We start from the raw sequence: 26,523 nt of genomic DNA, 5'->3' as shown, positions 1-26,523 counted from the left end.
TCTCTGTGACCTTCTCAGCTCTGGGTTACTAGCATGAGTTCCCTGACTGGAGGGAGATGTGAGACTGTTCTCCTTATTTTGCCTTGGTGCCTTCCAAGGACTGTGCCCCGATGCCTGGCCTGCTTGCTTGCCCACCGGGCTCGTCAGGCCAGGGCTTCTGTCACTTTGTGACCTGGTTGACCGGCCTAGCTGTAGACCCTCGGGCCCCTTGAAGTGATAGCCACTGCTGGGCGTCTCTGTTGAACCTCCTAGGTCCGTCCAAGACATGTCAGGAGGCTGACCATTCCCTGAACCCCGTTCTGTTTCCGGGCTTGTGTGGGTTTCTGTACTTTCCCAAAACTCAGTTACTCCCTGATTTGGGCTAGAGGTGTTGTAGTCGGGACTTGGTTCCTTGACCACCTCCCTGTATGTTTGACCCCCTGTAGAATTTGGGGTAAGGTCAGGCCAACCTTGGGGATTGTGTGCCAGCTCTCTTGCGAGGAATGATTTCTTGGGATGCCCCCGGGTATCCTCCGTGACTGGAGTGCTGTGTGATGTGTGTGGAAGGTGAGTATGCCCCCGGGGTGACTCCCTGGCTGGAGTAGGCGTGAGTGCCTGTTGTGTGTGTAAGCTCCATGAATTCCTTTTCGGAGCAATTGCGGAACCCTGGGATGGGCCGTTTGTGGCTCCATCAATGGAGATGGGCAGCAGCTCGTGCCCTTCCCTTTGCTCCAAAGGGTCCCCCTCCCCCCCTGGAAAAGACCCAGGAGTCTCATCTGAAAAGTCCCGCCTAGGGCGGAGTTGGTCGATGTGCCGACGCAGGACACGACGGTTGTCCAGGGCAACCTCGTAGGAGAGAGGACCTGTGACCCTGGAAATAGAAGCGGGGACCCAGGTATGACCAGACCCGTAATTGCGAGCCCAAACCGGGGCACCCACAAGTAGTTGTCTAGGTGCCCTAGGATGTGAGGTAGATGAAGGCAGTCTGTCCGGATGCAACCGGTCAAGTTTAGTAGTAAGTTGACGCCCCCAGCAAAGTTCAGCTGGGCTTCTCCCTGTAGAAGTGGATGGTGTGGTGCGATAAGAAAGGAGAAAGTCAGCCAACCTGTGATGCCAGTCCCCGTAGGTGAGTCTTTTCAAGGCGTCCTTTGTGATGCGCACCATACGTTCAGCCATACCATTGGTAGACGGGTGGAAGGGTGCAGACGTGGCATGACGAATCATGTTAGCCTGTAAGAAAGCTTGGAATTCGGAGAAAGTGAATTGAGGGCCGTTGTCAGACACGATGACATCTGGAAGCCCGTGTGCAGCAAAAATCCCCCTCAGTACCTGAATAGTCTTTGCAGTGGTGGTGGATGAGACAGGTACAACCTCAAGCCATTTTGAATGGCTGTCAACAAGGACCAAGAAGAACTGGCCCTGAAAGGGCCCAGCATAGTCAATGTGCACCCTAGACCAGGGGGACTGTGTTTCCTCCCATCTATGCACAGGAGCTTGGGGCATCTCTGGGCGAGATCGTTGGCACAGGTGGCATGCATGCACCTGAGCCTCAATATCCTTATCTAAAACAGGCCACCACAAGAGGCTGCGTGCAAGAGCCTTCATACGAACAATGCCAGGATGACCCTCGTGGAGGGATTCTAAGACCCTAGTCCTCATTGAGGTGGGAATGACAACTCTGTGTCCCCAAAGCAGACAACCCTGAGAAAGGGACAACTCGTTTCTTTTGGACCAGAAACTCTGAAACTCAGGACTAGGGCAGTGCTCAGGCCAACCGGACAAAACCCAGGAACGGACACGTGAAAGTGTGTGATCGGTACCTGTTTCAGCGGCAACATCCCTGGCACAAAGAGGGAGCTCGGGCAAGGCTTGGATTGATAGAATGTTGACAGCTGGCGCAGGGTCAGCTTCTACTACTGGCAGAGGCAATCTACTGAGGCCATCAGCATGGCCCATTTCTTTCCCAGGCTTGTGGAGTAAAGAAAAATCATATGCAGACAGAAAAATAGACCACCTAAGAATTCTAGGGGAAATGATTTGGGGAGTCTGCTTACGTGTGGTAAACAGTCCCAGCAGAGGCTTATGGTCAGTAAAGACCGTGAAATGCCTGCCATAGAGAAAATCGTGGAATTTTTTAATTCCAGCGACAACATCCAGAGCCTCCCTGTCTATCTGAGCGTAGTTGCGCTCAGCAGAAGACAATGTTCTGGAGTAATATGCAACAGGAACCTGAGTTCCATCAGACCTGAGGTGGCTCAGGACAGCTCCTACCCCGTAAGGGGACGCATCACATGCGATGCACACAGGAAGAGATTCGTTGAAATGTGCAAGTACAATGTTAGAAGTGAGCAAGGCCTTGACTTTGTTAAAGCAAGCCTCATGTGTATGTGACCACTGCCACACTGCTTGTTTGTCTAGTAGCCTGTGAAGAGGCTCAGTTACACTAGCTTTATGTGGAAGAAAAGAATTGTAGAAATTTAGGAGGCCCAGGAAGGCCTGAAGTTCGGCCTTGGACTTTGGCCTAGGTGCTTCTAAAATAGCTGTCAGTTTGGATTCAGCAGGGTGAATCCCAGCAGCATCAATTTTGAACCCCAGAAATTCAGTAGAAGGCACCCCAATCTTGCATTTGTCTTTGTTGAGCTTGAGGCCTGATTTCCTGAATCTTAACAGAACAGCCCTTAGCCTTTCAGCTAGAATGTGTGTGGAGTCCCCTGCAATTAAGACATCATCAAAGTAGGGGCAAACCCCCGGTATGCCCCGCAGTGTGTTTTCCATTACGCTTTGGAAAATCCCAGGAGCGACATTCACTCCAAACTGCAGCCTTTTTACCTTAAAGGCTCCCCTGTGGGTCACAATAGTCTGAGCTATAGCAGCAGCATCATCAACAGGCAGCTGTTGATATGCTTGAGCTAGGTCAAGCTTTGCAAAAACGCGCCCCCCCCTTGAGGGAGGCCAGAATATGACTGACCACAGGAACAGGATAGGCATGTTGCTGCAATGCCTTATTCAGAGTGCATTTGTAGTCAGCACAAATGCGAATGTCCCCCTTTGCCTTTAGAGGCGTGACAATGGGGGTCTCCCAAGGACTGGAATCAACAGGTTCTAGGATTCCCTGTTGAATCAGTTTGTCTAACTCAGTGTCAATTTTACTCTTTAAAGTAAAAGGGACCCTTCTTGCTTTAATTCTAATGGGAGTGACAGTGGGGTCTAGCTTTAAGGACACAGGGGGTCCTTTGAATGTGCCCAGCTGGGGGCTGAAAACATCTGCCAATTCTTTGCAGACTTCCTGTAGGTCGAGTGTTTGTAAACTGTTGAGTCCTGTGACGTGTATCCCCAGGGCCTCAAACCAATCGAGTCCTATGAGACTCGTTTGTTCACCCCCTACTACTAATAAGTCTAGTGGACCTTCAAAACTCTTGTATTGCACGTTAAGGGTGGCCTCCCCCTTAACACACACTCTTGAATTTTGAAAATCTGTTAACACAATGTCAGAGGGCCTTAACTTGGCCTGAGTTCCACTACCGGAACAAATCTTCCTAAATGTATGCAAGGAGATAATTGAAAAGGCAGACCCTGTGTCTAGTTCCATAGATAATGGACCCCCTTGTAGCTTCACCTTGAGTGACAGCTTTTTCTTAATTGGCTTGTGTGTGCCTGTCCTAAGGATGCTTCTTCGCGAAGCGCAAAACCCTACCCTATTCTGGCTGGGGAATCTGGGACCTTTCAGGCGCGGTTCTTCCTGAGGTTGTACCTTTCGTCGGCCCAGACACACAGCTGCAATGTGTCCTTGTTTGCCGCATGCCCGGCAGGTAGCGGAGCGGAACTTGCAGTCGGTTCTCCTGTGGCGACCTCCACAGCTGATGCACTTGAGCGGAGCTGAAGAGCTTCCCTTCTGTTTTTCTTCCGTCGTGGGGTGGAGACGGTCGACTTCCTCGTCCGGATCCTCCTCGGAGTTCCTGTGGGCGTCTTCCTGGTGCACGGATGCAACCTCTGGACTGTTTCTGATCGGCCGCATGTTCTTGATAGCGCCGCCTGCTGCTTCTTCTGCGGTGACTTCCCTTAAGGCATCTTGGTAGGACAGTTCTTCTTTAGCGAAAAGTCTCTGTTGTAGATCTTGATGCCTTAACCCGCACACGAATCGGTCCCTCAGTCGTTCTTCGAGGTCTTTGAACTCGCAGTGCTTGGCGGCCTTCCGTAATGCGGCGATGAATTCATTGGCTGACTCGCCGGGCCGTTGATCCCTCTGCTCGAAGGTGTGGCGCCATGCGATGACGGACATCTTGGGGTGGAAGTGCTCTTTCAGTAGCTTCTTCAGATCTGCGTAGCTGACAGACTCTACTGGAACAGGTGCTGCAAGGTTTTCTGCGATGTCGAAGGTGTCCTGACCGCAAACACAAAGCAGGGTGGCAACCTTCAAGCTCTCTTCCCTCACTTGGTTTGCCTTGAAGTAGTTCTCCACCCTGGCTACGTATGACTCCCACCGCTCTGGATGTGAGACGTCGAATTCCGAAAGCCTTCTTATTTTTGCCATCTTTAGATCTTCAGGAGACGGGTCTATCAGCCAGCCTACCCCCGACTGCGCACTGGATTGGCGGGCAGCTGCCGAGTCGACGCCGTTCCTTTCCGCCGCTCAGGACTCCTTGGGTAAGCTTACACTTCTTCCTTTCCAGGTAGTGCAAGGCATCCAATCCTCGTCGCCAGTGTTGAGTCCTTGGCGGGAAGCAGACACGAGAAGCAGTTGAAGTTCTCAGTTTCCTTTATTCAGCGTTCAGCTTACAAGTAGATGGCTTCAGCAGCTCCCAAAACCTCCCAGCTTCTTATATAGACGCTTCCCGGGTAAATGTGTTCCTTTTCCCGCGCCAGCACCCGCGCATGCGCACGGCGCTGGCGACAGCCTGTCTGGTCCCGGGCAGCTTTGCACCTGCCCGGGACTGCCTGCAAACGCCCGAGCCGTTTGCAAGGCTCGGGACATAACAGTAGTAATCATCATGTCAGAGATCTGTGATGAAAATGCTTATGTCTTAGGCAAGGGAGCCATTTCATTTTCCATGCCAACTTAATACAGATGTTGTCATTTTAGTTGCAGGAAATAAAAGTTACACCAGAGGGGAAAAAAGATATATGTATATTACTTGAGAGCAGTAAAACTCCGCTCTAGACGTTATAGAGAATTGCTCTTTGATGTTATAAGTAAAACACATTTGACATATGATGAAAAAAGGCTACAGGGAATACCCAGCACTCATTCTTTGTTCTCTGTGTTTGCTTTTAGGAAAGAGAAAGTTCCAAATCTTCCAGAATGTGTTCCACACTTTGACATTCTGAGTTGCATTCGCTATTTTGGTTAAGATGCTAAGCAAAATAAATAGAGGTCAGAAGGCCAGTTCTTAATAAATAAGTCTACAGTTATAATCTTGGAAACTGTCCTATCTGTAAACAAATCACTAGTCTACAAGGATAGATTATTTATCTAGGGTCTGTAATCTCTGCTCTTCAGGCAGAAATTAGGTGTCCAGTTCAGCCCTTCTACTCCATTGAGCCTCTGTGCTATCAGCTCCCTCTACCACAAAGATCCTGCAGGAGAAGGGCAGTGTGGACAACCATGGGATCTGGCAGGATGAGAGCTGTGAACCACAAACACAAAGCTTTTGCTGTGTCCCTGCATAACAGAGACAGTGCCCTTGCTGACCTTAATAGGGACATTAAGGAAACAGGTAAAGGTATTTGTGACGATAACTCAAATAAGCAGGGGATCTTTGTCCAAGATGAAGAACTTGTTTTTGACAGGGAGAAGTACAAATCATGTATTACACATCAGTCATGCAAGAACAGAAAGGCACCCCAAAAGAGAAGCCACCTTCTGGTTGGTGATTCAATTATAAGGGATGTAAATTTAGGAAAGGACACAGAGGTTTTGAAAGAGGTCAGGTGTTTTCCAGGTGCTACTGCCAGTAGGGACAAGAAGCGTATTTGTAAAATAATCAAGAATGCCAGCAAGGACTGTGATGTGGAGGCTATTGTACATCTTGGCACTAACAATCTGTCTCAAAAAAATGTACTCTCTGTGCAGAATGATTTCCAGAGCCTGGGGCAGGAACTTAGCAGAATAGGCTATAGATTTATTTTTTCAGAGGTCTTACCAGTGTATAAGGACCAAAAATGGAAAAGGCACAATTCAATATATGGCTAAAGGAGTGGAGTAAAGGGGAAGGCTTTGGATATATTAGTCATGATGTCAGCAGCTGGTCCAATGAAAAAATGTACAAAAGAGACGGTTTGCATCCATCAAAGAAAGGGATTGAGTTACTCGGCTATAAATTCACAGATTTTCTGGAGGAATATTTAAGCTAAACAGCAGGGACAGTGAGCTAATTGATACAGAACATCCCTGTCCCAGGCAATCTAAAAACTATAGGGCTATCAGTGCATATAACATAGATGTATGTGTGGACAAGAACATCAACCTTGCTGTCAAGCAAAATCAAGCTCTTAATAGCGAGTGTCACACAGGTGCACTAACCAAATAGTTGGTAAGACAATAGGGGAACTCAGGCACTACACAGGTTATGTAGAAAGTAAACACAGGGTCAGTCATAAAGGACTCAAATGTCTATACACCAATGCACAGAGTATGAACAGCAAACAGGGTGAACTAGAAATTCAGGTTAATGAGGGAAGATATGATATTGTTGCCATTACAGAAACATGGTGGAATGAAATCCACAAATGGAACACACAGCTAGAGGGATTTAAATTATTTAAAAGAAACAGACCAAATAAAAGAGGAGATGGAGTTGCTCTCTATATAAGAAATAACTACATCTCTACAGAAATAGAGCACAACAATGATGAAAACTGTCTTGAATGCATTTGGGTCAATATAAAGGGGGGGGGGAAACGACATTGCCATAGGTGTATACTATAGGCCAACCAACCAAACACAGGAAATAGATGAATTGGGGACTTTAACTACCCTGACATCAACTGGGAGACAAACTCTGCACCAAGTGGAAGATCAAACAGATTCCTGACAAACCTAGCAGACATCTTTGTCTCCCAAAAAGTAGAGAAGGGAACTAGGGGATTAGCCATTTTGGATCTAATTCTCACTAACAGAGATGAAATGATAGAAGGTGTTGAAGCCATAGGAACCTTGGGAGAAAGTGATCATGCAATATTGGAATTCAACATTATGGAAGCACAAGCAATAGAACACAGTCAAATAGAGTCTTGGACTTCAAGAGAGCTAATTTCAATAAACTTAGAGAGGGCTTGGGAAGGATTCCATGGATGAGAATCCTCCAGGGGAAAACAACTCAAGTAGCTTGGGAAATTTTGAAAAGTGAGATAATAAAAGCCCAGTCTAGCACAATACCAACAAAGAGAAAAAATAACAGCTCTCAAAAGAAACCAGCATGGCTGCATAAAGAACTTTCTGATCAATTGAAAGATTAAAAAGGACCAGTATAGAAAGTGGGAAGAGGGACACATAACTAAGTCAGAATATCAGCAAATAGCCCGAGCCTGCAAAGATGAAGTGAGAAAAGCTAAGGCTCAAAATGAACTAAGGCTTGTGACCAAAGTCAAAAATAACAAAAAAAAGCTTCTTTCAACATGTAAAAAACAAGAAAAAAGTGAAGGAAATGATTGGTCCATTAGTGGGTGAAAGTGGCAAGAAGGTGACAAGCAACAGGGAGAAAGCAGAACTATTTAACTCATTTTTTGCATCTGTTTTTACACAAAAGGAAAAAACAGACCAATCTATCAAAAATAGTGCCATAAAAAACAGAATAGAAACACAAGTTAAGATAGGCAAGAAAATGGCAAGTGAACACCTGTCCAGCCTAGATGAGTTCAGATCACCAGGACCAGATGTATTACATCCCAAGGTTCTCAAGGAACTGGCAGATGTGATCTCAGAACCACTGAACTATATTTTTCAAAGATCCTGGAGCACTGGGGAACTACCAGAGGACTGGAAAAGAGTTGATGTAGTTCCTATCTTCAAAAAAGGAAAAAAAAATGGATCCAGGAAATTACAGACCTATCAGCCTGACCTTAATACCTGGGAAGATTCTGGAAAAGATAATCAAACAATGAATCAGCGAACACCTAGAGGCAAACAAAGTCATTACTAAAAGCCAACATGGGTTTGTCAAAAATAGATCATACCAGACAAATCTTATTGCATTCTTTGACCAAGTGACAAAATTAATGGACCAGAGGAATGCTGTGGATAAGGCATTTGACAAAGTAGATCACAACCTATTACTTGTTAAGATAGAAAAATGCAGGTTAGATAGCATCAGCACCAGATGCTGATGCTGGCCATACTCAGCGGGTGGTCCTCAATGGAACCACATCTACATGGAGGGAAGTGTGTAGTGGGGTGCCCCAGGGCTCTGTTCTGGGCCCAGTGCTGTTCAATATCTTCATCAACGATTTGGATGAGGAGATAGATGGGGAACTCATCAAATTTGCAGATGATACCAAGCTGGCAGGAATAGCCAACACTCCAGAAGACAGGCTTAAGATACAGGAGGATCTGGACAGACTTGAACACTGGGCGCTATCTAACAAAATGAAATTCAATGGTGAAAAAAGTAAGGTTCTACATTTAGGTAAGAAAAACCAAATGCACAGGTATAGTGTTGCGTCCTTGGCGGGAAAACAGACACGAGAAGCAGCTGGAGTTCTCAGTTTCTTTTATTCAGCGTTCAGCTTACAGGAAGATGGCTTCAGCTTCGCCCAAACGCCTCGCAGCCTCTTATATAGGCAACTCCCGGGTAAATGGGTTACTTTTCCCGCGCCAGCACCCGCGCATGCGCACGGCGCTGGCGACAGCCTGTCTGGTCCCGGGCAGCTTTGCACCTGCCCGGGACTGCCTGCAAACGCCCGAGCCGTTTGCAAAGGCTCGGGACATAACACCCCTTTCCCCCGGGCTAAAACTACTACCAACATACAACATTTATTTTATATGACATTTTGCTCCCCAGTGCTCCCACTGTTTACTGGCCTTTGCCTTGCCAGCAATGTTATGTAGTCTTCTAGGTACTTGGGAGATTTCTTTGCTCTCTGTGACCTTCTTAGCTCTGGGTTACTGGCATAAGTCCCCTGACTGGAGGGAGGCGTGAGCCTGTTCTCTCTATTGTGTCCTGGTGTCTTCCAAGGACTGTGCCCCGATGCCTGGCCTGCTTGCTTGCCCACCGGGCTCGTCAGGCCAGGGCTTCTGTTACTTTGTGACCTGGTTGACCTACCTAGCTGTAGACCCTCAGGCCCCTTGAAGTGATAGCCGCTGCTGGGCGTCTCTGTAGAACCTCCTAGGTCAGTCCAAGACCTGTCAGGAGGCTGTGCATTCCCTGAACCCCATTCTGTGTTCGGGCTCGTGTGGGTTTCAGTACTTTCCCAAAACTCAGGTGTTCCCTGATTTGTGCTAGGGTTGTTGTAGTCGGGACTTGTTCCTCGACTAACTCTGTGTATGTTTGACCCCTGTAGGATTTGGGGTAAGGTCAGGCCAACCTTGGGAATTGTGTGCCAGTTCTCTTGCGGGGAATGATTTGTTGGGATGCCCCCGGGTATCCTCCGTTGCTGGAGTGCTGTGTGATGTGTGTGGACAGTGAGTATGCCCCCGGGGTGACTCCCTGGCTGGAGTAGGCGTGAGTGCCTGTTGTGTGGGTAAGCTCCATGACTTTCTTTTCGGAGCAATTGCAGAACCTTGGGACGAGCCGTTTGTGGCTCCCTCAGTGGAGATGGGCAGTAGCTCTTGCCCTTCCCTTTGCTCCAAAGGGTCCCCCTCCCCCCCTGGAAAAGACCCAGGAGTCTCAGCAGAAAAGTCTCGCCTAGAGCGAAGTTGGTCGATGTGCCGACGCAGGACACGACCGTTGTCCAGGGCAACCTCGTAGGAGAGAGGACCTGTGATCCTGGACACAGAAGCGGGGACCCATGTATGACCAGGCCCGTAATTGCGAGCCCAAACCGGGGCACCCACAAGTAGTTGTCTAGGTGCCCTAGGATGTGAGGTAGATGAAGGCAGTCTGTCCGGATGCAACCGGTCAAGTCTAGTAGTAAGTTGGCGCCCCCAACGAAGTTCAGCTGGACTTCTCCCTGTAGAAGTGGACGGTGTGGTGCGATAAGAAAGGAGAAAGTCAGCCAACCTGTGATGCCAGTCCCCGTAGGTGAGTCTCTTCAAGGCGTCCTTTGCGATGCGCACCATGCGTTCAGCCATACCGTTGGTGGACGGGTGAAAAGGCGCAGACGTGGCATGACGAATCAGGTTTGCCTGTAAGAAAGCTTGGAATTCGGAGGAGGTGAATTGAGGGCCGTTGTCGGACACAATGACATCTGGCAGCCCGTGTGCAGCAAAAATCCCCCTCAGTACCTGAATAGTCTTTGCAGTGGTGGTGGATGAGACAGGCACAACCTCAAGCCATTTTGAATGGCTGTCAACAAGGACCAAGAAGAACTGGCCCTGAAAGGGCCCAGCGTAGTCAATGTGCACCCTAGACCATGGGGACTGTGTTTCCTCCCATCTATGCACAGGAGCTTGGGGCATCTCTGGGCGAGATCGTTGGCACAGGTGGCATGCGTGTACCTTAGCTTCAATATCTTTATCTAAACCAGGCCACCACAAGTGGCTTCGTGCAAGAGCCTTCATACGAACAATGCCAGGATGACCCTCGTGGAGGGATTCTAAGACCCTAGTCCTCATTGAGGTGGGAATGACAACTCTGTTTCCCCAAAGCAGACAACCCTGAGAAAGGGACAGTTCGTTTCTTTTGGACCAGAAACTCTGAAACTCAGGACTAGGGCAGTGCTCAGGCCACCCGGACAGGACCCAGGAGCGGACACGTGAAAGTGTGTGATCTGTACCCGTTTCAGCGGTAACATCCCTGGCACTAAGAGGGAGCTCGGGCAAGGCTTGGATTGATAGAATGTTGACAGCTGGCGCGGGGTCAGCTTCTACTACTGGCAGAGGCAACCTACTGAGGCCATCAGCATGGCCCATTTCTTTCCCAGGCTTGTGGAGTAATGAAAAATCATATGCAGACAAGAAAATAGACCACCTAAGCATTCTAGGGGAAATGATGTGGGGAGTCTGCTTACGTGTGGTAAACAGTCCCAGCAGAGGCTTATGGTCAGTGAAGACCGTGAAATGCCTGCCATATAGAAAATCGTGGAATTTTTTAATTCCAGCAACAACAGCCAGAGCCTCCCTGTCTATCTGAGCGTAGTTGCGCTCGGCAGAAGACAGTGTTCTGGAGTAGTATGCAATAGGAACCTGAGTTCCATCAGACCTGAGGTGACTCAGGACAGCTCCAACCCCGTAGGGGGATGCATCACAAGCGATGCACACAGGAAGAGACTCGTTGAAATGTGCAAGAACACTGTTAGAAGTGAGCAAGGCCTTGACTTCTTTAAAGCAAGCCTCATGTGCTTGTGACCACAGCCACACAGCTTGTTTGTCTAGTAGCCTGTGAAGAGGCTCAGCTACACTAGCTTTATGTGGAAGAAAAGAATTGTAGAAATTCAGGAGGCCTAGGAAGGCCTGAAGTTCGGCCTTAGACTTTGGCCTGGGTGCTTGTAAAATAGCAGTTAGTTTGGATTCAGCAGGATGAATCCCAGCAGCATCAATTTTGAATCCCAGAAATTCAGTAGAAGGCACCCCGATCTTGCATTTGTCTTTTCTGAGCTTGAGGCCTGATTCCCTGAATCTTAACAGGACAGCCCTAAGTCTTTCAGCTAGAATGTGTGTGGAGTCTCCTGCAATCAAGACATCGTCAAAGTAGGGGCAGACCCCTGGTATACCTCGTAGTGTGTTTTCCATTACGCTTTGGAAAATCCCAGGAGCGACATTTACTCCAAACTGTAGCCTTTTTACTTTAAAGGCTCCCCTGTGGGTCACAATGGTCTGAGCTATGGCAGCATCATCATCAACAGGCAGCTGTTGATATGCTTGAGCTAGGTCAAGCTTTGCAAAAACACGCCCCCCCTTGAGAGAGGCCAGGATGTGACTGACCACAGGAACAGGATAGGCATGTTGCTGCAATGCCTTATTGAGTGTGCATTTGTAATCAGCACAAATGCGAATGTCCCCATTTGCCTTTAGAGGCGTGACAATGGGGGTCTCCCACGGGCTGGAATCAACAGGTTCTAGGATTCCCTGTTGGATTAGTTTGTCTAGTTCAGTGTCAATCTTACTTTTTAAAGCAAAAGGGACCCTTCTTGCTTTAATCCTAATGGGAGTGACAGTGGGGTCTAGCTTTAAGGACACAGGTGGTCCTTTGAATGTGCCCAGCTGGGGGCTGAAAACATCTGCAAATTCTTTGCAGACTTCCTGTAGGTCGAGTGTTTGTAAGCTGTTGAGTCCTGTGACGTGTATCCCCAGGGCCTCAAACCAATCGAGTCCTATGAGACTCGTTCGTTCACCCCCTACTACTAATAAGTCTAGTGGACCTTCAAAGCTCTTGTATTGCACGTTAAGGGTGGCCTCCCCCTTAACACACACTCTTGAGTTCTGAAAATCTGTTAATACAATATCAGAAGGCCTTAACTTGGCCTTAGACCCACTACTGGAACAAATCTTCCTAAATGTATGCAATGAAATGATGGACAGGGCAGACCCTGTGTCTAGTTCCATAGATAATGGAACCCCTTGTAGCTTCACGTTGAGTGACAGCTTTTTCTTCATGGGCTTGTGTGTGCCTGTTCTACAGATGCTTCTTCGCGAAGCGCAAAACCCTACCCTATTCTGGCTGGGGAATCTGGTACCTTTCAGGCGTTCTTCTTGGGGTTGTGCCTTTCGTCGGCTCAGACACACAGCTGCAATATGCCCTTGTTTGCCGCATGCCCGGCAGGTAGCGGAGCGGAACTTGCAGTCGGTTCTCCTGTGGCGACCTCCACAGCCGATGCACTTGAGCAGAGCCGAAGAGCTTCCCTTCTGGTTCTCTTCCTTCGCGGGGTGTAGACGGTCGACTTCCTCGTCCGGATCCTCCTCGGAGTTTCGTCGGACGTCTTCCTGGTGCACGGACGCACCCTCTGCACTGTTTCTGATCGGCCGCATGTTTTTGATGGCGCCGCTTGCTGCTTCTTCTGCGGTGACTTCCCTTAAGGCGTCTTGGAAGGATAATTCTTCCTTGGCAAAAAGTCTCTGTTGTAGCTCTCGATGCCTTAGCCCGCACACGAATCGGTCCCTCAGTCGTTCCTCGAGGTCCTTGAACTCGCAGGGCTTGGCGGCCTTCCGTAGCGCGGCGATGTATTCCTTGGCTGTTTCACCGGACCGTTGATCCCTCTGCTCGAAGGTGTGGCGCCATGAGATAACGGACACCTTGGGGTGGAAGTGCTCTTTCAGCAGCTTCTTCAGGTCTGCGTAGCTTACAGACTCTACTGGAACAGGTGCTACAAGATTTTCTGCGATTTCGAAGGCGTCTTGGCCGCAAACGCAAAGCAGGGTGGCCGCCTTCAAGCTATCTTCCCTCACTTGGTTTGCCTTGAAGTAGTTCTCCATTCTGGATACGTAGGACTCCCACCGCTCTGGATGTGAGACGTCGAATTCCGAAAGCCTTCCGATTTTCGCCATCTTCGGATCTTCAGGAGACGGGTCTATCAGCCAGCCTACCCCCGAATGCGCACCGGATTGGCGGGCAGCTGCCGAGTCGACGCCGTTCCTCTTCCGCCGCTCAGGACTCCTTGGGTAAGCTTACACTTTTTCCTTTCCAGGTAGTGCAAGGCATCCCACCTTCGTCGCCAGTGTTGAGTCCTTGGCGGGAAAACAGACACGAGAAGCAGCTGGAGTTCTCAGTTTCTTTTATTCAGCGTTCAGCTTACAGGAAGATGGCTTCAGCCTCGCCCAAACGCCTCGCAGCCTCTTATATAGGCAACTCCCGGGTAAATGGGTTACTTTTCCCGCGCCAGCACCCGCGCATGCGCACGGCGCTGGCGACAGCCTGTCTGGTCCCGGGCAGCTTTGCACCTGCCCGGGACTGCCTGCAAACGCCCGAGCCGTTTGCAAAGGCTCGGGACATAACATATAGTATAGGGGGTACCTTGTTCAACAGTAGTAACTGTTAGAGGGATCTGAGAGTCCTAGTGGACAATCATTTAAATATGAGCCAGCAGTGTGCTGCAGCTGCCAAAAAAAGCCAACACAGTGCTAGGCTGCATTAACAGAGGGATAGAATCAAGATCACATGAAGTATTAATACTACTTTACAATGCCTTGGTAAGGCCACACTTGGAATACTGCATCCAGTTTTGGTCACCAGGATCTAAAAAAGATATTAAGACTCTAGAAAGAGTACAGAGAAGAGCAACAAAGATGATTAGGGGAACTGGAGGCTAAAACATATAAGGAACGGTTGCTGGAATTGAGTATATCTAGTTTAATGAAGAGAAGGATGAGGGGGGACATGATAGCAGTGTTCCAATATCTCAGGGGCTGCCAAAAAGAAGAGGGAGTCAAGCTATTTTCCAAAGCGCCTGAAGGCAGGACAAGAAGCAATGGATGGAAACTAACCAAAGAGAGAAGCAACCTAGAACTAAGGAGAAACTTCCTGACAGTTAAAACAATTAGCCAGTGGAATAACCTGCCTCCAGAAGCGGTGAATGCTCTAACACTGGAAGTTTTAAAGAAGAAACTGGACAGCCATTTGTCCGAAATGCTATAGGATTACCTGCCTGAGCACTTGATGATCTCCAAGGTCCCTTCCAACTTTATTATTATTATTATTATTATTATTATTATTATTATTATTATTATTTATGACATTAGGTTACTCAGGATAATAATACCTTAGGGTTTGAGCCAATAGGAGAGATCAGGCTCCCTGGAATGTAGGGGATCATTATTTAAATACCAGGTTTTTTCTTATCTAAAAGTATGTAGCTATGATCATTCTCATGCTCTCACCATAAAAGATTGTTAAAATGTACAATCATACTATCCAAGAACCAATTTTAAAAATAAGTGCATAATAGGAAGACATGCCAGAGAAAATATTACTCCATCCATTGTGCAACTCAAAAGTCATAAATGCTTCACGTCTCATGGCATTTTGACTGGCTCTCATCTAAATATCTGGCCTTTTTTTCTGAACAATTTTGACATTCATAGCGTCTCTTGTGTTTTTATTTCACTGTGGAACAAGTGTTGGATTTTTTTTCAGGTGTTTGGCACAGTTATGGTTATGCGCTGATTATATGCAATCCATGAATGGGATTGGAAATGCAAAGGCTAACAGACATTTGCATACAGAAAAAAACCCTCTAAATCTTATTAAGGGAGATAAGTTTGGAAGAGGGATTTTTCTATCTGAAAAGGAAATGACCTTTTGTCTGCTAAGACTTAAGTTGTCTTATAATTTCACTGAGATCTGAAAAAATTATCCGTATTGAGACAGCATGCACATTTATTTGTCTTTGGTCTTTATTACAACCTGAATCCACAGTGCCTGATTCTGAATTTGTCTCCCTCCTCTATTTTCAGCACAGTGTTAACAGTTATATTTCAATGAATATAAAAAATGTGTAAGAATTTTAAAAATAATGAAAGTCTTTTAAGTTCTGGAAGCATAATAAAACACATTAAACATGAGGATTGCAGATGGGCATTCAATGAATAGAAATCAGCTAATAGAGGGAATCCAACTTAGTAAATCGGGGTCTGATTGGAATGGAACCAGAAAAGATGGGCCATCCAATAAAACAAAATAATGAAAGCAAAATCTGCAATTTCAACGAGAGAGAGAGAGAGAGAGAGAGAGAGAGAGAGAGAGAGAGAGAGAGAGAGAGAGAGATCCAAACAGGCCAGCCTAGATATATACAGAACTCTCTAAAATGCTGAAGAGAAAAGGGGACATAGAAGGACCTCAGCAAAGCCTTTGACAGACTGTCTCACCTTATTCTCCTTCACTGAATGCCATAGTATGAAATTTATGGTACTATTTGTCAGATGGTCATAGCTGGCTGAATGGATTACACTCAAGGAGTGCTCATTAATGGCTTCAGTTCTCATTAGAAGGAAGTATCAAGTGGAGCATGATATGGCTGTTCAACTTTCTTATCAATTATTTGAGTGAGGAAATTGAGGGGACACTTTTAAAATTTTCAGATGACACATAGCTGGAAGGAATAGCTAATACTACAGATGAAAAGAGAAGCTTGAAAAAGACATAGACAGCCTTGATCAGAAATTAATAGGATGGAATTTAACAAGGGGAAATACAAAATTCTAGATCTGAATAGATAGGCACAAGTACAGAATTGGGAAGATTAGCAATAATACATGTGAAAATGATCTGATTTCCTTGTTGAACATGAGCCAACAGAATGATGCTAACAGGATATATACTATTTTGGGCTACATGGAATAGGCAGCATTTATGGGAAGCATAGAATCTAGATTAAAGAAGGGCCCCATTTGAAGTTCTATGTCCAGTTCCAGTGTTCATAAATGAATCATTGAATACAATTAAAATACAAAGCTTTTCAGCTTTGTAATTTTCATTATAAAATTAAGAAGTGCCACCATAATATCCCAATCTCAAAGGCTCTCTGGAAAGTTCATGTTTTCACCAATTTCCAGAATGCCATGAGGGCCGGGACCATTTATGTTCCAGATGCCTGAAAAGAGAGCGGCCCTACAGAGAACGCTTGTTGTTATCTCCCACATACGATAGGCAGGTCAGACACGGTTGGGAAAAAGTAATCTCTAAAATATCCAGAAGCTGAGCCATGCAGCACCTATTCTCTACCCTTACTTTCCTAGCTGGCAGTGACTTTTTTGAAGTCTTAGACAAAATACCTTTCTAGTCCTGCTTAAAGCTTCCTCTCTTCACAACAGAAAAAAAATATGCCCTTTAGGGAGAAATACACACCGCATATGAAGAAATTTGCGTCAATATGTTTATTGCATTTTGAACAATCTTATATTTTTCTATGCAAGAACTACTTGCAAAAGCACAGAAAAGTTCATATAAAAATGCATACAAATATTTGTGTGTGGCAGGGAAACCCAGAAATTGTGCTAGAGAGACTTCCAGTTTGCCATAGGTGCCTGCAGATGCATGGAGGCGAACTCTGTCTTCAGCATCCGATTTCATACCACTGGGGGGACCCTGGAAAGGGTTGAAAGCCACCCTGTAGGGGGGATTAGTGAGGAGGGGACTCCCGCTTGATCACGGGAGGGTGGCAGCCCTTCCGCTTGATCCGGGGCAGCTCTCCATACCTGCGGGAGAAAGACCGGCCATAGCAATATGGCTCATCATTAAGCTGGTGACAGCTAAAGTAAAAATTACTACCAAGCATCTTTAAGGCAATGTGGATGAAACTGGGTGAGATCTGATCTTCTCTTTAAGACTCTAAATATCTTTCCTGCAAAAGCTGCCCAAAGTATTTTTCCCCCTATGAGGAGAGAGGGAAGGGAATTTCTGCCCCACCCTCTAAGAGCAGTGGTGACTGACTACCCAGGGGAAACAAAGCAATTATAAAAACAACTTTAATCTAATTGGATGCATATACTTTTGAAACTTGTGGACTAAAAAGTTTTCCTAAAAGTTTTCCTATTTCTACTGGAGACACTGATTTTTGATCTAAAAAGAAAAGAAATAAACTTTGAAAAAGTATTATAAAAATGCGGGACTTAAAAAGTTTTAAACAGCATCGATGACATCTTGTGATGAAGTATGGTATTACAACTTGTTATTGACTAGAAGAGACTTGGCTTGAAGCCTAGAATTTAGAAAGAACTCTTTGACCTTGTCAGATACCACCTGTGAAAAACTCAGCTGTAAAGAAGGAACTGCAGGGTGGCATATCTGGTCTATTTGAGCTATAAAGATAAACCCTTACTGATTCTCAGAGCTATATGTGGGAAATTGTTTTCCTATTTCTTTATATGAGAAGTATCTGTTATTATACAAGATGATGGAATACTTTGGACTATAAATTCTTACTTGGCAAACAATTTCCACTATAAAGACTACCTACAACATGTGAAATAGATGTCCCTATAAAAAACAAAAAAATATTTTTAACATTTGATTTTAAAATTTTCAACTTAATACATTATCAAGAGAATATGGATGAAGATCAGGAAAAAATCCTTTTTATGTTGAAATCAATACACAAAACCATTCTTTCAGTGTGTAACAAAATTAGAGGCAACATAAAGGAACAAGATGCCAGCTTAGATATATAAACCCAGATCTTGACTACAACCAAAGAACTAACAATGTAGCAAGTAACAGGAGAAGTGGAACAACTAAATACTAAGACCGAAGACCCAACTGACCAACAGATCCAGCCAATGGGAAAATTAGAAAAGAGAGTGACAACATTGAAAATGGAAAAGATTTTTTACATAAATCAGAAGAAATTTGAGGAAAAGGAAGAAGAACAGATTGCATGGAACATAATTTAACAGGACAATTGTGGGAGGTTGGAGTAATAGGGAGGAGACTAAATGAATACAATTGGGCTAGTCCTTCCAAAAAAACTGTAATTAAATGGTCTTTCTTATTTCAAATAATACATATAATAATAGAGGGAGAACTGTTTGAGGATTCAAGAATACTGACATGGAAGGTTAGTTGGCAAAGGAAAAAAGCCAGAGTAAGGCTGAAAGAAACTAGGGTTTTGATCTAGTAGAGGGGATTTTATACTATTGATTAGTGGATTGAATACGGTGGAAAATAGATACAGTAATTTTTAGAAAATAAAGTAACATTATAATTGAATAGGTAAGATGTGTAATAAAATTAATAGACTTTTGGTTTAATATGATGAAAAATAGATAACTTTTAGAAAATAGAATAAGATTATATGCAAATAGACAAGATGTGTATGTAGAATTTTAGATTTTGTTATAAAAAGGGGGAAATGTACAAATTAAGATAAGGGAATCTCTGGTCACCTAAAGCTTGGAAATTATAATATACCAAATGTTAAGTTGAATATTGAGGGGAAATTAAAGCCTGGGGAAAAAGCAATAACGGGACATTGATTGTATATAAGGATTGAAAGCAAACACAATTAAGATATGTATAAGATAAAAACTATTGATAAATGTAACAAAGATGGTTTTACTTAGTTGATAACAATAAGAACTATATTAGCTCAATATGAGATAGTAGATATTAAGGGAAAGAGAGGAAATATTGTAACTTGAGATTTGTGCTAAAGATTTATGTATGTTATTGAATTATTGATTACCCAGCCACCACATTGCTTTTTAAATGTTTAATTGTAAAATTAGAAAACTAATATATATATATATAATTGTGCGAGAAAAGAGAGAATTTAGAGGAAATGACCTTGACCATCAAGCATCCAATTCTTGTTATTTCTTGAGGCATTTTACCAAAGATAATAAAGGGTGCAGCTACGCTATTCTGCACATATGTATTAATGGGACAGAGAGCTGTGGATTTCAGAAAAAAATTGCAGAGACCTTTGGACGATCTTTGCTCTGAGTAGAGAAAAGAGGTAACATTAGAATAATCTATGACATTCTAATACAACGCTCTGAAATCTTCTGCTTTTCCACAAGTTGAACCATTTTTGGAGACTACTTATTTCTCCCAATAAGCCACTAGAATTATAACCTTCAGTCAGCCTGCCCACTGAAAGCACAGAACCAGTCTAAGCAATATGGAGGGCCAGTGCCACACAAAGTCTAGAGCCTAGTCCAAACACAACAGCCCAAAGTTAACACTGCAGATGGATTCCTATAAAATTAGAGGCCAAAATGAGATGTTTTGAAAAGGGAATATTCATTCATTCATTCATTCATTCATTTTTTATAGCCACCCATCTCAGTTAATGACTCTGGGTGGCTTACAGTTCAAATACCTGTAAAACATCAATTAAATCGTAAAGATGTATCTAGAAGAAACATGTTCAATATAAAATGTAAATGCACACTACACATTTTTTTTAAAAAAATCAAAATTTAGAGAAAGACTCATTTTTCTTGGCAGAGGAGTAGAGACTGAGAGAGAAAGAAGTTGCTTTTATTTATGAGAAGCTATTTTCTTTGCTCTCTGTCCTCTTCATTTGCTGTACCAATTGCCCCCAGTTCAGTTCCACAAAGAAACAGAACAAAAAAAATCCATCATGATGAGAGCCTTTTAGTGTCCATTTATTCCTGTCCTATTTCCTGTATTTTAGCAAGTCAGCTATGCAGAAGAAATCCTGTCCTCTTAACCCACAACTACTAAGCTTCCTCAAGTCTGAAAAAAAATCTGAAGATCCAAAATGTAGCTTCAAGTGGGTCACTTCTGCCTTCCTGCTTGTGTATGTAAAACCCGTTTCCCTTATCTCTTCTTCCCTCCCTGGGCCCACCAACCTACAAATGGAATGAGAGGAGCGAATAATGTAACACTGTGTTGCTGGATTCAAAATTATTGTCAAGCCTTGGACAATTATTCTAATGGGCCCAGAGCAATGCACTTCTCAGTCTCAGCTCAGTCCAAAAAAGCAACAGGGAGGGATGTGAATTGGCTGGTGGGATAGCAAGATAATTGGAGAGTGAACTGGGACCCAGTGCAGACACAGTCTGGTAAGCAGGTAGGACAGTTTCCTCCTCTCTCAGCGAAGGTGCCAGGGGAAAATGTTTTTCTCATTCTCCTTGGTCTCTGCAGAACCATGGCCATCACATAAGCTACCCTGCCTTGCCCTCTCCTCCTCCATGTCCCGCCTGGTCTTCTGCATTCGACAATACAGACAAGCAGGCAGGAACCAGAGCAGATTCAAGAGACTGGCAGTGGCAGCAGGTAGGAGACCATCACAATAGGCAGAGACAGGTAGGTAGGCAGGCAGGGAGGGAGGAAGGAGGGAGGGATGAAGAAGCTCCTTGCTTTGAGGCTCCCACTTTTCTGTATTCCAGGTAACTCTGCAAACATCAATTGTTTAAATAAATAAATTAATTAAAACATATATCTCCATTAAACTAGGAAAAATGCTTTGATTTTATGTTATTATTTTGTGTGGGTGATGAATCTTTGCATCTATTCTGAAGCACTGTGAGCTAGATCCTCTCTTTTTCTCTTTCCTGTTTCTCCCCCCCCCCCCCCGTTTCCCTAAATGCTTATGTTGCTTCCAGGAACTCTTTGGCTGGCTGCCCTCTCTCTTTCCTCTCCCATTACATTAGAGCCCAGTGGCTTTATTCCAAGCAAGGGAGAACAATGTGCCCATCAAGCATGCTGCTTCAAGGGCATCTCTGAGGAAGAATGCTAGGTAGGAAGGCTGTCTGCATCGTTTATGCAAACACTGCAAGCAAATCTATGGAAAGTTTCACAGAAGTAAAAATCTTCCTGTGGAAAAAGGGCCTCCCGGAAGTTGGGGACTATTTACTGTTTCCTTAGTCCCACTGTGAGGGGGGGGGGGGCTCTCCAGATGAAAGCACCCGGTTTCCCAAATCTGCTTGTTTGCCTGAAAATTCAGTCCATTTGCCTTCTTCCTGGGTTCCTCAGTGGAAAATGAGAGTTAACCTAAGGATTAGAAAGAGTTTCAGACTGAGATATTTGGCCATTTTCTCCAATCCATCCCTTCTGCTTAGTTCATCAGCTTCCCATGGACAACTTCATCTTCTTCCCTGCTGACCTCCGTTGTCAGATGCCACTCTTTGTTTTCAGGCTCTGCACCTACCTCTGAATCTCACCCAGAGCAGATTTGTGGGGAAACCTTTTGGGACTCAATGTCTGCAATTCTCCTCTTTGACTAGAAAAAGTACAAGGAAGGGAGGATTACTGCTGAGATCTAGCGGTTTGAAGACAGCTATTTTTGACATTATAACCCTGGATTTTGACAATTTGTCATGGAAACAGTGTTCAAAATCAAGGAACTAAAACAAGATTGTATATATGAAGGTTCTATACACTGTATAACCACAGAATCCCAGAGCTGGAAGAAACTTTGCTCTCTATAACCCCTTACCACATTAGGAATGTTTAGTTAAGACATCTCTCAGGCCCATTTTGAGATATCTACATTGGCTTTCATAAAGCCATCTTTATAAAAAATGGCATGAGGTATTTAAATTCAGCTGAGTACAAATGGGATCGTACCATTTCAGAATACCAGTGAAGGAGGATGTGTTTTCTATATCTGTATTCCAGTCTCCCTGTGAGAGCACTAATCAACTAATTGATTAAACTGATAATAAATAATCTGTTGAGGTCCAGGAGATGCATTTATCTTTTGGGTAGGAGGACTGACTGCTATAGTGGATAGTGTGATGAAGCATCATCAGTGTGGCTGAGTCATACACATGATGGGAGGGACTGAGATTTTCAAATTGGGGGTAGTAAGTTGTTTTTTTTTTCTTGTTAAAAATATGTTCAATGTACTTTTGAAGTCATACTGCTGTTTTCATATTTTCCAGCTCAAAATGATACATGAAAATTGAATTGCCATGTTTGGAAATGGAGGAACCAAAATGCTATGATGTGGTTAGTATAGGTTGCAAGAAAGGAGCAGCTTGAGGCTGTTGTCTCCAGAGACTCTCATTGTTATAGAATAATGGTAACAATCCTTTCAGGTCTTGCAGGGGTTTTTTGTTTTTTTGTTTGTAATTGAAGAAAATTGAAAACATTAAATATTTTTTTAAAAATCCTAAAACACTTCAGCTTTATGGCTAAACAAAAGACTACCATATTAGTGGTGTCTGGAGAGTGACCGAAGAGTAATTAAATTGTTGTAATGAATGTCCCATAGTTTAAAATGGAATTTATGCTGGGGTCTTTCAAGAATGAGATAGATGCTGGCCCAAATGCAAATGGGAGGAAAGGCTAAGCTGGGGAGCTTGGAAAGTTAGTTCCCACTTGTTTCAAGCCTGCTTGGGTTGGCTGCAATATCATGTTCTCTCTCTGCGCAAGCCTTGAGAAAGAGTCCTGATCTGTTTTATGCTGATAAATGCGGATATTGGCACAGAATTCCTTTTACAGATAGTTCTTGATTTATGACTATAATTGAGCCTGCAATTACAGTCGTCAGTTGTTACAGTTGTAAATTGAGACAGTCAGGTGACTGGAAGCAATTTTTCAGATTTTTTTGCAGCAGTTCTTAAGTGAATACCATGATCGTTAAGTGAATGTCCTGTTTGTTAAGTAAACCTATTCAAACCAGCAAAAAACATTAAAAATTAGTGTACAATGACTTGTAAAGCTGACCACCCAACGTCCAATCATATAATTGTGGGCAGGGGTGGGTTTGATGTGACTGTTTATGATGGGCAGTAAAGCACCCTTTCTGTGGCCCTCATAACTTTGAATGGCCTTAAAATGACCTATCGTTAACCAAGGACTATCTGAATTTGGAAAAGCCTGCTGCACTTCTCCACCATAAAAGCATTGTTCCTCACAGCTTACTGTACGGTTGGGTACTTACTAGGATGTTCTGGAAAATGCCAGCTCTTCCCTATATCTATGTAAATGGAAAGCTGTAATATGATACAAAACAAGCAACCCTTCCGATAGCTCCCAGAGAGTATTTTTGATGAGACGGCAAAGCATAGCCTTTCAGTATGCAGTTTCATGCATGTAGAATAAATTCAACATTGTTCTAGAACAGGGGTGTCAAACTGCCAGCCCGTGGGTCAGACACGTCTCATTGCTGGCAATGGCAAAACCGGACTGATACGTTGCATGATGTCACGTGATGTCGCGGGTTTGACACGCCTGTTCTAGAAGAAACAAGAATTTGTATTTCTCTGCATGCTATGAGATGAACAAAACCCTTCAGGAATGGAACCTGTTCTCCAAGTTGTCCAAAATGAATCTGTGACCAAAAACAAACAAACTACTCTCCAGTTTCAGACATAAGTAACACCTAGCTGTCCTCCAACAAGATGTTTGTTTGTTTTTTTTCCCAAATCACAACATCTCCAGAGCCAATTATACCTGAAAGTTCACACCTCTGGAATTGTTGTCTGAAAACGATTACCTTACAGCTATGGCAATTCCTAAGCCAACTTCCCTCATTCTGTTCTTACGTTTTTAGATACTTTGAACAAGAGCAATTTTAACCTAAATGTCTTTTAATGTGAATAACATTTAGACATCAATGGGAGTTACTTAAAGTCTACAAATCAAAATTAAGTAACCAGAAATGCACATGCCTGAGAACTGACTATGAATTGAAGGAATTACGTAAATTGCATGCATTATGCTAATATTATTTGATTGTGGATACAAATGCCAATCAGGATCAGTAGAAATATTTATTCAGCTTGCCAGTCATGATGGGTTAGTCCTCAGTATAAAAATAAGGGACTAGCAAAAGGAAACAAGGGGGATACACAACATACGAAGAAAGGAAGAAATATTAAGAGTTTTTTAAAAGGAGGGGAATTGTAAACATTTTTGCTTGAAAGCAAACTCTGCAGATTTCAGTGGGAGCTCCAGAAAATGTCTATTCAAGATTGATATTTGGTCGAAAGATAAGAGTTCCATTCTCCCCAAATCTTGGGAGCCCAGACTATCATTCTGTTCCAGACCTTTAAAAATTATGCTGATCTGCCCCATCCACAGTTTTCTGAGAAGAGCAGTTGCCAAGTATAGCACAAATAACACTTGGCAGGTTACAAGTCCCAGACACCAGCGACAAGGAATATTTTGGAATAGATATTGGGACAAGAGAAGGAGAAAGACAGATTGAAAGTTGCATGAGTGACAAAGGATAGAATCAATGAATCATAAGGCTGGAAGGGACCTGGGAGGTCTTCTAGTTCAACCCCCTGCCAAAATAGTTGTCCAATCTTTTCTTGAAAACCTTCAGCAATGAAGCACTCTCCACTTTAGGATGCAAGTTGTTCCATTGATTAACCATTCTCACTTTCAGGAAATGCCTCCTTATTTCGAGGTTGGATCTCCCTCTGAAAAGCTTCCACCCATTGCTCTTGTCCTGCCTTCAGGTGCTATATAGAGAATAAATTGACCCCTCTTCCCTTCAAGCATTGGAAGACTGCTATTAGCTCTCCCCTAAGTCTTCTCTTAAGTCTTCAATGTGCAGCAGCAGCAGCCCAAAAAGCTAATACAATCCTGGGTTGCATAAACAGAGGCATACTGTAGAATCAAGATCACACGAAGTATTAGTACCACTTTACAAAACCCTAGTAAGACCACACCTGGAATAGTGGAACCAATTTTGGTCACCATACTACAAAAAAGATGTTGAGACCTTGGAAAAAGTTCAGAGAAGAGCAATTAAAATGATCCAAGGCCTGGAGAATAAAACATATGAAGAACAGCTGCAGGACTTAAGTTTGGTTAGTCTAAAGAAAAGAAGAAGTAAAGGAGACATGATAACAGCATTACAGTATCTGAGAGGCTGCCACAAAGAAGAGCAGGTCAAATTATTCTCTAAAGCACCAGAGGGCAGGACAAGAAACAATGGCTGGAAACTGATCAAAGAGGAAAGCAACCTGAAATTATGGAGAAAGTTCCTAAGAATGAGGATAATTAAACAGTGGAACAGCTTGCTTTCAGAAATCATGGGTGCTCCATCACTGGAGGTTTTTAAGAGACTGGACAGTCACTTGTTTGAGATGGTATAGGTTCTCCTGCTTGAGCAGGGAGCTGGACTAGAAGACCTCAAAGCTCCCTTCCAGTTCTATTCTATTCTGTTCTGTTCTGTTCTGTTTGTTAGGCTAAACATACCTAGTTCCCTTAACCATATATCATATGATTTAGTCTCCAGACTCCTTATCGTATTTGTTGCTCTCCTCTACATTCTTTCTAGGGCAGTGGTTCTCAACCTGTGGGTCGGGACCCCATTTGGGGTCAAACGACCATTTCATGGGGGTCGCCAAACAAGGCTGTCCGCCATTTTTCCCCCTTTTCTTTGGCCACGCCCCTGGCACCCGGTGATGTATAAGTGGTTGGGGGTCACCACAACATGGGGAACTGTATTATGGGGTCGCGGCATTAGAAAGGTTGAGAACCACTGTTCTAGGGTTTCAGCATCATTTTTATCGTGGTGACCGGAAATGGACATAGTGTTCCAAATGTGGGCTCACTAGTGCAGTATAATGTGGTACTATTATTTTCTATTATCTTGATGCTATCCCTATGTTTAGCCAAGTACTGCTTATCCTATACCTGTGCATTTGGGTTTTCCTGCCTAAGTGCAAGACCTCACTCTTCTCACTACTGAACTGCATCTTATTGGATAGGGTCCAGTGCTCAAGTATGTCCAGATCCTTCTGAATTTTGAGTTTGTCTTCTATAGTGTTAGCAATTCCCCCCAGCTTTGTGTCGTCTGCAAATTTAATGAGCACCCCTTCAATTCCCCACACTTAGATCATTTATGAAGATGTTAAAGAGTACTGGACCCTAGACAAATCTTGCGGTAGCTCACTGTCCATACATCATGTGAAATATATTGTTGTAATCATAGGGGGCAAAATTATTTTCTTTAAACTGCTAGTTGCTGGGAGTCATGCAGAAAATCAGTTGTTCCCTTTGCTCTTAATAAGACATATACCCCCCATAATTATGGAATTGTTTAAAGCCATGGGTATTGCAAGATGATCATGTAACCCATTTCATA

General features: G+C 44.1%; 3 protein-coding genes across 3 annotated transcripts in view; 1 reads left to right on the top strand and 2 right to left on the bottom strand.

Moving 5' to 3' along the window:
* Positions 1-26,523, top strand: part of TNR (tenascin R) — a 578,617-nt gene that overhangs the window by 224,044 nt on the left and 328,050 nt on the right. The gene's annotated exons all lie outside the window — the stretch shown is intronic.
* On the bottom strand, positions 832-3,340 carry LOC120310330 (uncharacterized protein K02A2.6-like; the record flags this gene model as incomplete). The annotated part of the gene is made up of 4 exons (XM_039348636.1): positions 832-1,006; positions 1,109-2,068; positions 2,657-2,843; positions 2,911-3,340. Coding segments are annotated over 4 exons (1,752 nt in total), but the record flags the coding sequence as incomplete, so codon positions are not given.
* LOC120310313 (uncharacterized protein K02A2.6-like) lies at positions 9,827-12,610 on the bottom strand (the record flags this gene model as incomplete). The annotated part of the gene is made up of 2 exons (XM_039348617.1): positions 9,827-9,957; positions 10,573-12,610. Coding segments are annotated over 2 exons (2,169 nt in total), but the record flags the coding sequence as incomplete, so codon positions are not given.

The sequence above is a fragment of the Crotalus tigris genome, unplaced genomic scaffold (assembly GCF_016545835.1).
Source record: "Crotalus tigris isolate CLP2741 ecotype Arizona unplaced genomic scaffold, ASM1654583v1 scf7180000017560.2302168, whole genome shotgun sequence".
In the NCBI taxonomy this organism is placed as follows: Eukaryota; Metazoa; Chordata; class Lepidosauria; order Squamata; family Viperidae; genus Crotalus; species Crotalus tigris.
Note: the sequence above shows the minus strand (reverse complement) of the source record. Positions and strands in the feature narration are given on the sequence as shown.